The sequence below is a fragment of the Medicago sativa genome, chromosome 4 (genome assembly GCF_051527215.1).
Source record: "Medicago sativa cultivar Bolivia chromosome 4, Bolivia_mono, whole genome shotgun sequence".
NCBI lineage: Eukaryota > Viridiplantae > Streptophyta > Magnoliopsida > Fabales > Fabaceae > Medicago > Medicago sativa.
The window spans coordinates 78,936,907-78,950,951 of NC_140752.1; the positions used below are offsets into that span (position 1 = coordinate 78,936,907).

Below are 14,045 nucleotides of genomic sequence, written 5' to 3' on the forward strand. Positions count from 1 at the left end.
TTACTTGCATCTTCATAGTCAATGAATTCAAGGACACCACTGTTACATCTTTGATAAATCTCACGAAGAGGTCTAGAACCTCTTATATCAAAGTCAACATAAACTTCTTCATCTGGATGTTGTACTCTTCTGAGAAGGAAAATGTGAAGCTCTGTCAACTTGAGAAGTCTCCCAATTCCAACAGGCATGTTCATCCACATTAGCATCTCTATTAGAAGAAAAAAAAAAAAGATTATTTGAATTCATTACATAGAAACAATAGTCATTAGATATTGAGCTATAGCTTATTAAAATTCATTTTATAGTACTTTAATCTAATTTGCTTCTTTTCCCATCAATATCCATGCATGAATGTAGCACAACAAACCAAAGTGATTGACTTAGAACGTTAAAACAAGATAAACGAAAATGGTTCATTGTCGAATTTTATGTGTTGTCATAATGTATGCTTTATACATTATGCGTTCGTAGTCTATAGTAGTTTTTTTTTTTAAGGAGTCTATAATAGTTTTTATTACTTTATACAAATGGTAAATCATATATATATTTGTACACATGAGTTCATCAATCTTTTTATATTCCCTAAAAAAAAAATCTTTTTATATTAAGTTTTATATGGTCGTACTAAATATGGTCGTACATGTGTTCATTAATCTTTTTATATTAAGTAATGTAATTTGAACATAAAAATTTTGACAATGGATTCGACATCATATAAAAATATATCATTTTATAACTCGTTGTGATTTTTTTTTTTGTTGGTAAAACTATCGATGTATTTTGAAGAAAGAGAATAAACTAATCAATCAAAAATTGAATATGCATATACACCGTATAATTGTACAGTGTTGGGCTTTACAAGGTATTTGCATATACACCGTATAATCAATTAAAAACTAGTCAATTTTCTTTCTGTTTATATCGTGTAAATTTTTTGTAACATTAAGAATTTTGCTTTCATAGTATGAAATGTTAAATACTGCATAAAAATTGAGGAATGATATTCGTAGAACCATTTTGAGATAACTTTTAAAGAATTTTTTCTTTCATACCTTCATTTTGTCCTTACTCTTTTTTTTTTCTTTATATTGTTTTTGATCTGTGAAGCCCCGATACTTCAAAATGGATGACGTACTGTATCCCCTGCGTATCCTGCACCGATACCTGTCCGATACTTTCCGATACGTATCCGGAGAGTATCCAAATATTAAATTTTATTTTTTTAAAAATTAATTATCCGATACTTTCCGATACGTCCCGATACACACAGATACTTGTGTTTTTTATATTATTTTGATTTCTGTTTTTTTTTGTTTGTAAAAAATAAGAATAAAAACATTATATTACAATAATATATATACATTTCCTTTATCTTTCTTTGGTGTCAGTACGACCCACACCACACCACACAAACAATTGCATCTTTCCCTTTCTTTGGTCGCCGTCCACTTTGGCCACCGTCGAAGTCTTCGTATCGGACGACTTTGGTATATATTGCGTATGTAATTGGCTAATGACCACTCTCTTAATCGTCAATATTATTTATATTTATGTTAGTGTGCTACGAGTCTGGTTTCTTGTGTTTGTTAATATATTTGCATATTAAAAAAATGGTTATAATTATATTGTACATTTAATTATATAATTTTTTTATTAACGTATCCCAGCCGTATCGTATCTTGATTTTTGAAATTTTCCCGTATCGGCGTATCGGTGCAGTATCGTATCCGTATCGTATCTCGTATCCGGGCTTCATAGTTTTTGATCAATCAAAAGAAAGAAAAAGAAAATTGTCTCAAAGTTATCATAAAATAGTTCTACAAGTATCATTGCTCTAAAAATCAAAGGAAAAATGTCATTTCAAGCTATTATGTGTCTCGATGACTAATTGTTATTTTTGACAAGATATTTCACATTAGACTTTATTTAACAATTGAACAAATCCCCATTTTCACACTTTTCCTTTACTCTTTTGTGACCATTTTACCCTTTTCTTTTTTGGTTTCGACCAGTCAACTAACTCACCAATAAAAAAACACTAGTCAACTAATTGCTTACACCTTTTCTTTTTGTGAATTACTTTAGATTTTTGCTTTATAAAAGCAACATGCAGCATTCTAGGCGCACCTTTCGCGGGAAATAACAAGTGATGAATGGATCGAAGATCATACTAACATACAAATGACATGGAAGCTTCTTAATTTTCCTTCACTATGATCTCCTTTTCAGATTGTTCATATATATAATATATAATATATCCCTCTTTTTTTTCTTTTTTCTTTTTGATAAAATGAGGAGTTAATTTCATATTTGTCTTTTTCTCTGCCTACGACCCCAACTTTGAGAGCTATCCAAATTTCTATGACATCAGTGGTAATTTGATCACAAAAAAATATAACATTCTCTCATTAAAAAAAAATTGAATTTTGCCTAAAAAAAATTATATTTATATTTGGAATTTATTTTCTTCTATTGAAACTTCCGCCTAGAACATGCAAGATCTTCTTAACAACATAGTCAGATATTTCTTTCTATTTTTGGCTGTGCAACAAAAACAGTTAGAGAAGGTTTCCCCAACTTACCTGCTCCATGTATGACATGAATGTAGATAAATTTTAGTAGCATCACATTCACATGGGGTTACCACTTACCAGAAGTAGTTGACATGCATACTGCATGACACAAATTGGCCAACCTAAAGATGTATTAGATTCATCAACTTAGATTTCAGTACCTAAAGTCCTTTTCTTTGAGCAAAAATTTACTTGAAATTACCTACCTCCTCACCCACTAAAATAAATTAAAGAGGTCGGTCTTCAACTTCTTTGTCCTATTTTAATTTTATGCTAGTGTATTTGTCAAAGTTTAACTTTTCATGATTTGAAATTTTACAATTTTAACATATACTCTAATTAAGGATGAATGTCAAAGTAATAATGTGACAAAAACAAAAGTAGTGCAAGTCAAATTCAATACCAAACCTTCACTGACTTTGTGTGCTAAGAAATTTCATAGAGGCGCATGCACTTTCACAAAAGACCACTTAATTATAAACGCGTTCTTGAGTTGAGGATCATCACTCATGTATGTGTGTATTGTATGTATATATCGTGAATGCAGTAAAAAGGGTAGGTGTAGTCCATAATCTAGACAAACTATAGAGGGCACATGGAGTTGGCACCAAAGGCTATTATTTTCAATTTTTCATGTCCCTACCCACTCCACAATCCACGCATAATTACTTGGCCATGCCTTTCTTCATTTGGTCTAATTTTCCATACTACCCTTGTGCACTAATCATCATCTAAGTTTCAGCTTTTTTAGAACACAATTATCTTTCCCACCATTTAAAGTCATACATACTTAAGTCTCAATTAAATTTACACTAATCTACCTCTGGATTTTCTTTGGCAGGTTTATGGGGTATTAATATGATTACTTAATTTATGTTTTTACTTAATGGCTAAAATGTGTTTAAGTTAATTTGGCTGATATATCATTATAGGCTAAGTTTTTGGTGCAATTCACATTATTGTACCAATTGGTGTGACAATATTACCATTACTTAGAATAATATTTTTTAGCACTATATGATTGATGCAACTACTAATCAATCATGAGTTTGCTTAGAAGAAACGAAATATAATGTGGTTGATTAAATGTTTAGCATTATATATATAAGAATAACGAGAGAACTAGGTTAAATATTCCATGGTCCACCCTAGCCCATGACACTTTTAACTAATGAGTACCATCCTTTAAATTAAGTATAGTTCTTACAATCCTTAAGAAAAAAGGAAATAAAATTGCACCCTTATTATTAGTAAGTATATTTTTTGGTCTAATTGTAAACTCTCCAATCCAACATGATGTCTCTCTGCATAAACTAATAACCAGAGTCTCCCCTGCAATGCCAAGAGTTATATAAATTTAGCCTTATTCATTTATATAATAATGGGTGCCGTCCCTTTAATTAGATGCCGTTCTAGAAAATTTTCAAGAAAACTAAACCATACCCTTAATATTTGCTAGATCATGATTCATGAGGGTAATTCATAGATATCACACTGAATTCACCAAGAACAATTAAACATCACATCTTAAACAAAAAAAACTTAAGACATTCTTTTGGCCTCATTTAAAAAAAATACTTAAGACATTAGGTTTATGAATCATTTTCCTTATATAATGCTCGACATCTATTTTTCTATCTAAAGTGACATTTGATATACCAACAATATTAACTATAGTGTTTGATAGAACACTATGACGTCATTTGATCCATGTAGCCGACCCCACTCAGTGGGATAAGGCTTGGTTGTTGTTGTTGTTGTAGTATCCTTATTTATTAATTTTGTTACGTCTGCAGCAACTTAACCTAATTTTTCCCGCTCATTTGCCTTATTAGGTTTGCAATTATTTAACCTAACAAATTCCATCTAAAAAAATGCATTGCACACCAATTTCATTCCTATCCGCTTGTCTTTTTTTTTTTGAAGAAAATATTTTCTACCATATCAATGATCATGTATAATCCTTCTATTTTATACGTTTTTTTTGTCAAGAATTTTACACTTTATTTTTGGATTTTTTTTTTAATTTCATGCCTTTTTTCTTTTGACATCCTTATTTATTAATTTTGTTACGTCTGCAGCAACTTAACCTAAATTTTTCCCGTTCATTTGCTTTATTAGGTTTGCAATTATTTAACCTAACAAATTCCATCTAAAAAAATGCATTGCACACCAATTTCATTCCTATCCGCTTGCTTTTTTTTTTTTGAAGAAAATATTTTCTAGCATATCAATGATCTTACGGGTTAAAGATTATTTATTGGTCTCTATTATAGTCGAGAAAACCCGTGCGACGCACGGGTCAAAAGTCTAGTTAATTATAGTGTTTAGCCAAAACCAAATTTTTATAGAAGCCTAAAACCCTATTCACTAGGTTTATTCTCCCAAGATTTGCAATATATAATGAGTATGCTTTGCATGAATAAATAAGTAGAGTCCTCTAAATGGGCAATAGTTGTCCAGTATTGAATTATATATTAATGTACTAACCAAAAAAACAAAATGAAGTAATAACACGGTGTTGAGAGAGTTGCTAATATAACTCTACTAATGGAGAGGTAGATCAACCTTGTGTGAAAAAAATTCAGATATAAAACCGTTGATTTTAGGATTAATCTCAGGGTGGATTTAGTTTGGACCAGTTGAAGTATTGGTTCAACTTGAACCACTTTTTTTCACCATTAGATTAAAACAGTACACCAAGTTTATCATGTTTTGTCAACACCAAATCACTCTCAATTTCTTTTCTCTCTCTTAAAGAATCACATGTCAATGTTCACTTTTGTTGTTGTTCCATTTTCATGTTGTGGGTTTCTTCTTCCCTTTCATTCTTTTTTTTTTATTGCAACCACACAAACAACATAAATAAGAACAAAAATTAAGAACACCCAATATGTAAATTTGTTTATCTAACATTACCTTTGTGTTTCGTAAATGAAAATAAAAGAAAAATCGAATAGAGAAATTCTGGATATTCTTGAGAGATTTAAAGGATAGATAAACTCATACAAACTGGAAAACCACAAAATAGTAAAAATGAAATAAATTAGTTTTTCTTACTTAATTTAACTGTTTAAACAAAATATTAAAATAAAATAAATCAGTTTTTCTTAATTAATTGAACTGTTTGAAATGAGAAGTGGATGTTCAATCTTATTGCAAAACTACTACTTGGGCATCCAATTTTCAAATAAAACACGATTTTGAGAAATTAAAAAAAAAAATTGTTCCTTTATAATACGTGACCAATAGGGAGAGAGAAAGAGCAATGTGAGAATTAGGGAGAGAGAAATAGGGCGGGGGATTTGGTGTAGGTAAACCATGATAAAATTTGATGGGATGATTTAATCTAATGGTATAAAAAAGTAGTCTAAGTTGGACCAATACTTCAAGTGGTCCAAATTAAAATTACCTTTAATCTCATAGCAGACTCAAAATACTGATGCTATGAGAACCAAAGATGGCTTGAAACTCATACTAGGGGTCATAGACTCTCATTAGACAAACAAAAAACAAATTTATGGTCCCATTTAATTATTAAAAGGTTCTATTGGATAGGGGACCACAATCATCACAAAACACTCCTCCCATTTGCACCTAATAAGTGGAAAATTTTGAAAGGGCTTAAAAAAAAGAGCTAAAGTCCTCTATATAAAGATATTTGAACACTCTCTACTCATCAGTATAGACAGTCTAAGTCACTTTCCTCTCTTTCACAATCATCCATCATCTATGGCTCCCATCTCAAAATTCCTTTCTTTCCTATTCTTAACAACCCTTTCATTTTCTCTCCAAATTCATGCCAGAGACAGTCAATTCTTCAGCAAAGTCACCCATGTCAACAACAACAACAACAACAATGTTAGAGAAATTCCTAACAATGAAACACCATTAAACAAACCAGAACAACAACCAGTTTTCATCCCGGAAACCGAAAACAGTTATGGTTTATATGGTCATGATACTGGTCTACACCCTCCTAGTACTACTAACACAAACAATGTTGATCCCAACACTTTCCAATCATATGAAAAAACTTCGTCACACGATGAAATCAACGACAATAAAGTTAACAATTACTTCAACTACCAGCAAGATTCCTATAACAACAAGTACCCGAATGAAGTTAGTGACACCAAACTAACGGGAACATCTTACACCAACAACAACAACTACGACAACAACAAGTATTCTTCTAGTTCTAAGGACTTTAGCAACAAAAAGTTCCCAGAAGAAGGATATAACTCGAATGAAAATCAGAACAACAACAACAACAACGATAACAAGTATTTCTACAACAACAACAACAAGGATTCTTCTAGCAACGCTAAGTTTACTGAAGAAGGATACAAATCCATGGAAAACCAGAACAATAACAACAACAACAAGTATTTCTACAACAACAAAGATGCTTCTAGCAACACAAAGTTCCCAGAAGAAGGTTACAACTCAATGCAAAACCAGAACAACAACAACAACTACGAGAAGTATAACTACAACAACAAAGTTGCTGTTAATGACAAATACAGCTTCAAAAGTAACAACAATTACAACAATGGTGAGAGGCAAGGAATGAGTGACACAAGAGTTATGGAAGGTGGAAAATATTTTTATGATGTTAACTCTGAGGAGAAATACAATCCAACATTCAATGGAGATTCATCTAAAGGAGTTGTGAACTCTGAGAATTGGTACAACAAAAAAGGTTACTTTGGTAACAACAATGTGAACAATTATGAGAATAACAAGAACTCTATGAATGGTTACCAGAATCAAGAGCAGTTTGAAGATGATCAAGAAGAATTTGAGCCTTGAGATTGAATCAAATCATTGTAACAGCAAAGTGAAGAGTTCATTGTCCTTTTGAATTTTGGTTGTGTTTTTTCAATGTTTCAATGTGCTTTAGATTAAAAATCACAAAAAAAAAAAAAAAAAAGAGTAGGATAAGTTATGAAGTTTAATTTACTTTACTTGGTTGGTGATAATTATATTCTATTAAGTCTTGTCTTGCTACTTATGAAATTGCACAGTGTATGTTATGATTTGGAAATATTGCATGAAGTATGAAATTGAAGCATGTATAATTGTTATCATTGTGAAGTATCTTGTTTGTTTCTGCTTTATTTATTTATTTTCCTTTTTTACCATTGAAAAGAAAAAGCTTATGATTTGTTTTTCTCTTTAAGTTAAAGGATTAAAGAGAAAGAGGAGCAAAGACAAAATGCAATCATACTTTAGTTTAAATTTTTTAATGATGGTCCATCTTGTTTTTATGCCTACCAACCCGGATTATGATTCATAGATACCATTTTCAAACAGAGTGAAAGATTAGCAAGGAATTATTCAATTTAGTAATTCAATTCACACTGCTAAATTATCCTTTATTAGCTGGCTGATATGATACTTAGTTAATTCATCAAAAGGTTTTTATAGTATCCTGATATGACCTATAATTTACAGTAGCAATCTACAGTTTATCTTTCTTTTCATATAAAATTTAAAATCTCCTGTTTAATTGGAGTAATGTTTTTTGGAATCATAGGAAAGTAAGCATAAGTATAAAGCGGTCCAAACCCTTAATTTTGGATCTAAAACAAAACACATTTTTTAAGGCCTATAAGTTATAACCCTTCAAAGAAAATATGTTTTACTATTATTAAATATTAAGTTGAACTTATTCATTACGGCAAAACAAAAATTCAGCCGGTTAAGCGTCAAGTTTTCCTTCATGGAGTTGTATTATCAATTATTTCATGTACACCGGATATTATTTTTTCTCCTTACATAGTATTATTAACTAATATGGAGCTTGATCACTTCAGACTTGAATTTCAGACTTGAAAATATGTTTTACTATTATTAAATATTAAGTTGAACTTATTCATTACGGCAAAACAAATTAAATATTAAGTTGAACTTATTCATTACGGCAAAACAAAAATTCAGCCGGTTAAGCGTCAAGTTTTCCTTCATGGAGTTGTATTATCAATTATTTCATGTAACACCGGATATTATTTTTTCTCCTTACATAGAAGACATCATTTTAATATTCACTTTAAGTCTTAAAGTAATTCGAAAATGGGGTGATTTTGGCCTAAAATATGTACCTTTACACTTATATTATACTCAATTCATAGTATTATTAACTAATATGGAGCTTGATCACTTCAGAGCCTGTTTGGTTCAGCTTCTGCCCAGCCAAAAGCAATTCTCTACAGTGCCAAAAGCAATTCTAGCCAAAAACAACGTGTTTGGTTTGGCTTTTCAGAATTGTTTTTATCCTCCAAAAGCAATTCTCCATGAAGCTACAAATCCTAGCTTCTAGCTTTTCTAGAATCAATTATAAACAGTAAATATTATATTTTATTATTACAACCTATTATTTTCCTTTATTGCCCTTTATCAATTCTCCTTCTTTATCAATTCTCCTTTAGCTATGTCTATTTTAGTAATTATACATTCAAAAGCAATTCTACATAATTGTATCCAAACATAAATCAGTTTGTTTAATCAATTCTACATAATTGTATCCAAACATAAATCAATTCTCTCAGAATCAATTCTGTCAGAATCAATTCTATCAGAATCAATTCTGTCAAAATCAATTATATTCAAAGCTGAACCAAACACACACTCAGACTTGAATTTCCAACTATACATGTATCAACACCGGTATCCTAGGTAACATTTAGCATGGGGACAGATAGAACAAGTCAATTTGTTTTGTTTCATACTTTTTAGTTCCACTCTTTCAAATGGAATCAAAATATTTAACTTTTTTTTTTTTCCTTCTATTCTATTTACTTTTTAATATAAACTAAAACTCACTATCCTAATCTAACATGCCTATGGAATGGTACCATAGGTTGCACTGCATAGTGCATACCAATTATGCAGAACAAGATCAAAGCTTCCTACCTATAAATTATATACTGATCACTGTTTCTTCCACCAAATTTAAACAGAGAGATACTCTTGTCATTATGCTTAGTCTTGTGGGTGATGGATTAATTCTGCAGTGTAGTTGAAATGGATGGCATTGGCATCTATGACTATATCAGCTGCCTCATAAATTTCCGAGAAAAACTATCAAAGAAAATAATTCAGAAACAAATGTATTTTTTACCTAAGAGGGCAATTGGAAGAAAAATTCTATGGTGTTAGTTATTATTGGTACAAAGATAATTGTTGGCAGGTAACACCAAATTATGTTTATCTAACTTTGCAAAAGTCTCTAATGCATCTTTCAGACACATGAATGAATTTCAACCAATCTAACTAAATAAAGTAATTCGTTCCTTATATAATAAAGCCTAACGTGAAATTTAGGCAACAATATAATATATAATAAAAAATTTATGGTTACAATTTTTCTCCAGCCAGGTTTTAAATCCAAATAACACAACCCATCTTAATATTACATATTAAGGTGACCCCAAAGCATAAATAAAAAAAAAAATAAAGTGGAAAGTAACACAAGTACTTTATTTTCTCTTTATTTTATCCCCTTGACCGTCAATCACGGAGAGAAGAAAGTGGCCTGATTTGCTTGAACAATGCTGTTTTTTTTCTTTCAATTATTATTATGAAAAAAAAAATATATTTTCTTGACATGGTAGATCCATCTCTCTTTTGCATTTGGTGCACTTCTTTTTTACTCAAATTGAGAAGCTAGTACTGAACAAATCAGTCATTTTTTTTCTTCTTTTTATTGAATTTACTACCTCCGTCCTTAAATATAGGACCCCTTTTACCAAAATAATGAGAATTAAGAAAGTTGGTAGTAGTATTAAATTTGTACACCCTCCGGTCACTAATATAAGCAAAAATTCACTTTTTAGATACATTCAATTAATGATGTATGTGGTCTTTATTTTATGTCACGTACATCATTAATTAAATGTATCTAAAAAGTGAATTTTTGCTTATATTAGTGACCGGAGGGTGTATATAATTACTATTGTTTTTACAATTTTATCCTTAAGAGAGAGAATTAATTTATGTTTTCAACGTAGTATTTATTATTGATTGAAGAAAATGATGCAAAATAAGTAAGAGTATATTGATAAAGAAATAATTAATGTAATTGAAAATACCAAAAAATGTCTTATAAAAAGAGACGAATTATTTTCTCAAAAATGTCTTATAAAATGTTTTAATTACATTTTCTCAAAAATGTAATTAAAATATTAAGATGCGGAGAAAAAGTCTAGGTCTGAGCAAAAGTATTGCATTTGCATGAATTTCATTAACAATTAACTATTTTAGGGCCTGTTTGGTTCAGCTTCTGCCCAGCCAAAAGCAATTCTAGCCAAAAACAACATGTTTGGTTTGGCTTTTCAGAATTGCTTTTATCCACCAAAAGCAATTCTCCATGAAGCTACAAATCCTAGCTTCTAGCTTTTCTAGAATCAATTATAAACAGTAAATATTATATTTTATTATTACAACCTATTATTTTCCTTTATTGCCCTTTATCAATACTCCTTCTTTATCAATTCTCCTTTAGCTATGTCTATTTTAGTAATTATACATTCAAAAACAATTCTACATAATTGTATCCAAACATAAATCAGTTTGTTTAATCAATTCTACATAATTGTATCCAAACATAAATCAATTCTGTCATAATCAATTCTGTCATAATCAATTCTGTCAGAATCAATTATATTCAAAGGTGAACCAAACACACACTTAATCATAATACTTAGTGCACACCAGGAGGCATGTAAAAAGTCTAGGTCTGTGCAATTTCATTTTTACAATTGTGTAAAACACTATGTACATTGTTGACATAGCCAACTATGCAACCAAAAAATATTGCCAACTAGGGATTCTCTATGTAACAATTTGTGTTGGGTTAATACATTTTGGTATGTTGCTAGTGACCTGACCTTAAGTACTTAAATTAATGAGGGATGGGACACAAAAGGACATACGGCAGTTGAAATTGTTAGGTTTGGGATGAAATTGACAGTTAATATAAAAGGCAACGCCTATTCCGGATTACATTAGGTGGTCCATCATAATTCATAAACAATGTTTAACAACCATTGGATTTAAAAAGTCAATAGATTTGATTATCCTCTTCAACAAATTTTTTCTCAATTACTTTAAAATATTTCTAGGTTAAATAAGTTTATAATCCTTATAAATATATCATTCTATTTTTAGTTTTTATTAAAAAAGTAGCATGGTAGTCTCTAAAAAATTTCACTATAAAGTTTTAGTCTATCTTAAATTTAAATTTGTTTAATTATCCATAAATTTAAAACCTTATAAAAATTTGTTTTACAAAAATTAAAATTTTTAACGTGAAATAATTTAAATATGAATTTTCAAACTTAAGAAAATTCAAGATAAAATTAATGAAAATATGGACACATGAAAATCATATTTTGAACTTATTTTTTACAAAGAAATGTTTTATAATGTTATAAGCATGTCTGAAAAAATCATTAAAAAATTTAACGATAATTAAACAAATTTTAATTTAGTAGCTACTAAAACTCTATGTTGAAAATGTTCATAGGGACTAAAACATGTCACATTCATTTATAAAGACTAAAAACAAAATTTGATATATTTATTGTGAATGTGAGAAAAACACAAGAATGAGAAATTGAATTGTGTTGGTATTTTCTAAAAACTTTTATAAGTGTTTAAAAAATAATAATTCAGAGTCTGATCAGAAGCAGAGTTCTTATTAGAGTCTCAAATGAGAGAGAGAGAGAGAGAGAGAGGAGGATGAGAGAGAGAGAGAGAGATTGAACTGTGTTGGTATTTTCTAACAACTTTTATAACTATTTAAAAAAAAAATTCAGAGTCTGATCAGAAGCATAGTTCTTATTAGAGTCTGAAATGAGAGAGAGAGAGAGAGAGAGAGAGAGAGAGAGAGTCGACACAAGCAATTATCCTGGTTCTCATCACAAACCGAGTTTAGTCCATCCTGGTTGCACTTCGATTACAATTTGCTCAAACGCACAAGTAAGAGACTTCAACAAATAGAGTTTAACAAATAAATAAGATTGTATTTACACTTGATATGCAATCAGATGTGTAAGAAGTTCAAAGTGCAAGTAACTTCTGAACACTTAAGAAATTCTAAGATTGAAAGTTTGTAAGAATTTCTCTAAGTGTTTGTGCGTTATCTAATTTGACAGAGCAAGAGAACTTGTAAAAATGATAGAAGTCTTAAAGTTTTTCTTCAGCTGCTCAAGACCTTACGTAGGAGAATGAGAGAGCTGTTGTTGAAGAAGTGTCGGCACATCAAATTAGTCCTTGAGAAGCTTAACCAGAGACATTGAGATGTTGACTCAAATGATCTGTTACATTCTCTTTGTCCTTGAATTTCTTTGTTTGTTTCTACACGTGATCACAACACTTATCAAACACTTACACAATTGTGTTCTTTAGTATAATTGATTAATTGCTCTTAGGTTTTGTTTGGGATTGTACTTGTTTTATAACTTGTGTGAATTTTATTAATATTATACTGTGTTAAGATTAATTAGAATCTCTTAATTTCAAGTGCATATTATCTTCTGTGCATAGTCTTATTAAGTTTGCCATAGCCATTGAACCTTGCATAATAAAACAAGTCGTAAAACAGTTTTCTTCAAAATGCTTTCGTTACAAACTTGATAAATTTTTTAAAAGCTATCCATCCTCCTCTAGCGCATATTACCTTATCATATCGACTAAATATGAATTTAATCGACATGTGCGCATGTATGCATATTTGAATTACATATGTGATGTGTTACTTGTCTTGTTAATGATTGTCAATTTTTCTGACCCCCATTATTACGACAGATTTTTGCAGCGTCGCAAAATCCGTCAGAAAGTCGTTTGCTATGAAATTTTGACTATTTTGCGACGGAAAGCGGTCGTCGCTAAATCCGAGTTTTCTAGTAGTGATATCCCCGTTGATGTTGGTAATGTAAAAGGATGGATATTGAATATACATATGATGGGTGATATATGAGTTATTTTGTAATAGGCTTAATTGTAGTTTTGACCTCCTAAGTATCACGAACTTACGATTTTAACCCCCTATAAAAAACAATAACAAATCAGCCCCCTAAGTTTAGCCCCTTTTACACTTTTGGTTCATCAGACCAATTTTGACTAAGTTACTGTACACGTGGCACCTCACTTAAGTGAGTAGGACGTCACATGTGTAATTTTTTAATTAAAAAATTTAAAAATCCACATTTACATTACAAAAAATTGCACATGTGGCGTCCTACTCACTTAAGTGAAGTACCACGTGTGCATTGACTTGGTCAAAATTAGGTTGGGGTCAAAAGTGCAAAAAAGACTAAACTTAGGGGGGCTAAATTGTTATTGTTTTTTATAGGTGTCAAAATCGCAAATACGTAATACTTAGAGGATCAAAAGTGCAATTAAACCTTTGTAATTTTGAATATGAAGCAATAAATTGATTGCATTTATGTTTCGAGGTGGCAT

The 14,045-nt window shown here is 30.3% G+C and overlaps 1 protein-coding gene across 1 annotated transcript; it reads left to right on the plus strand.

Moving 5' to 3' along the window:
* Window positions 1-6,254: 6,254 nt before the first annotated feature.
* Window positions 6,255-7,673, plus strand: LOC146932295 (uncharacterized). Its single transcript, XM_085703941.1, has one exon. The coding sequence runs from the start codon at window positions 6,306-6,308 to the stop codon at window positions 7,386-7,388; it is 1,083 nt and encodes a 360-aa protein (XP_085560067.1). The 5' UTR covers window positions 6,255-6,305; the 3' UTR covers window positions 7,389-7,673.
* Window positions 7,674-14,045: the final 6,372 nt, after the last annotated feature.

Bases quoted from the DNA above. Each gene is read 5' to 3' on its own strand.
- LOC146932295 (XM_085703941.1), top strand. From the start codon at position 6,306: ATGGCTCCCATCTCAAAATTCCTTTCTTTCCTATTCTTAACAACCCTT.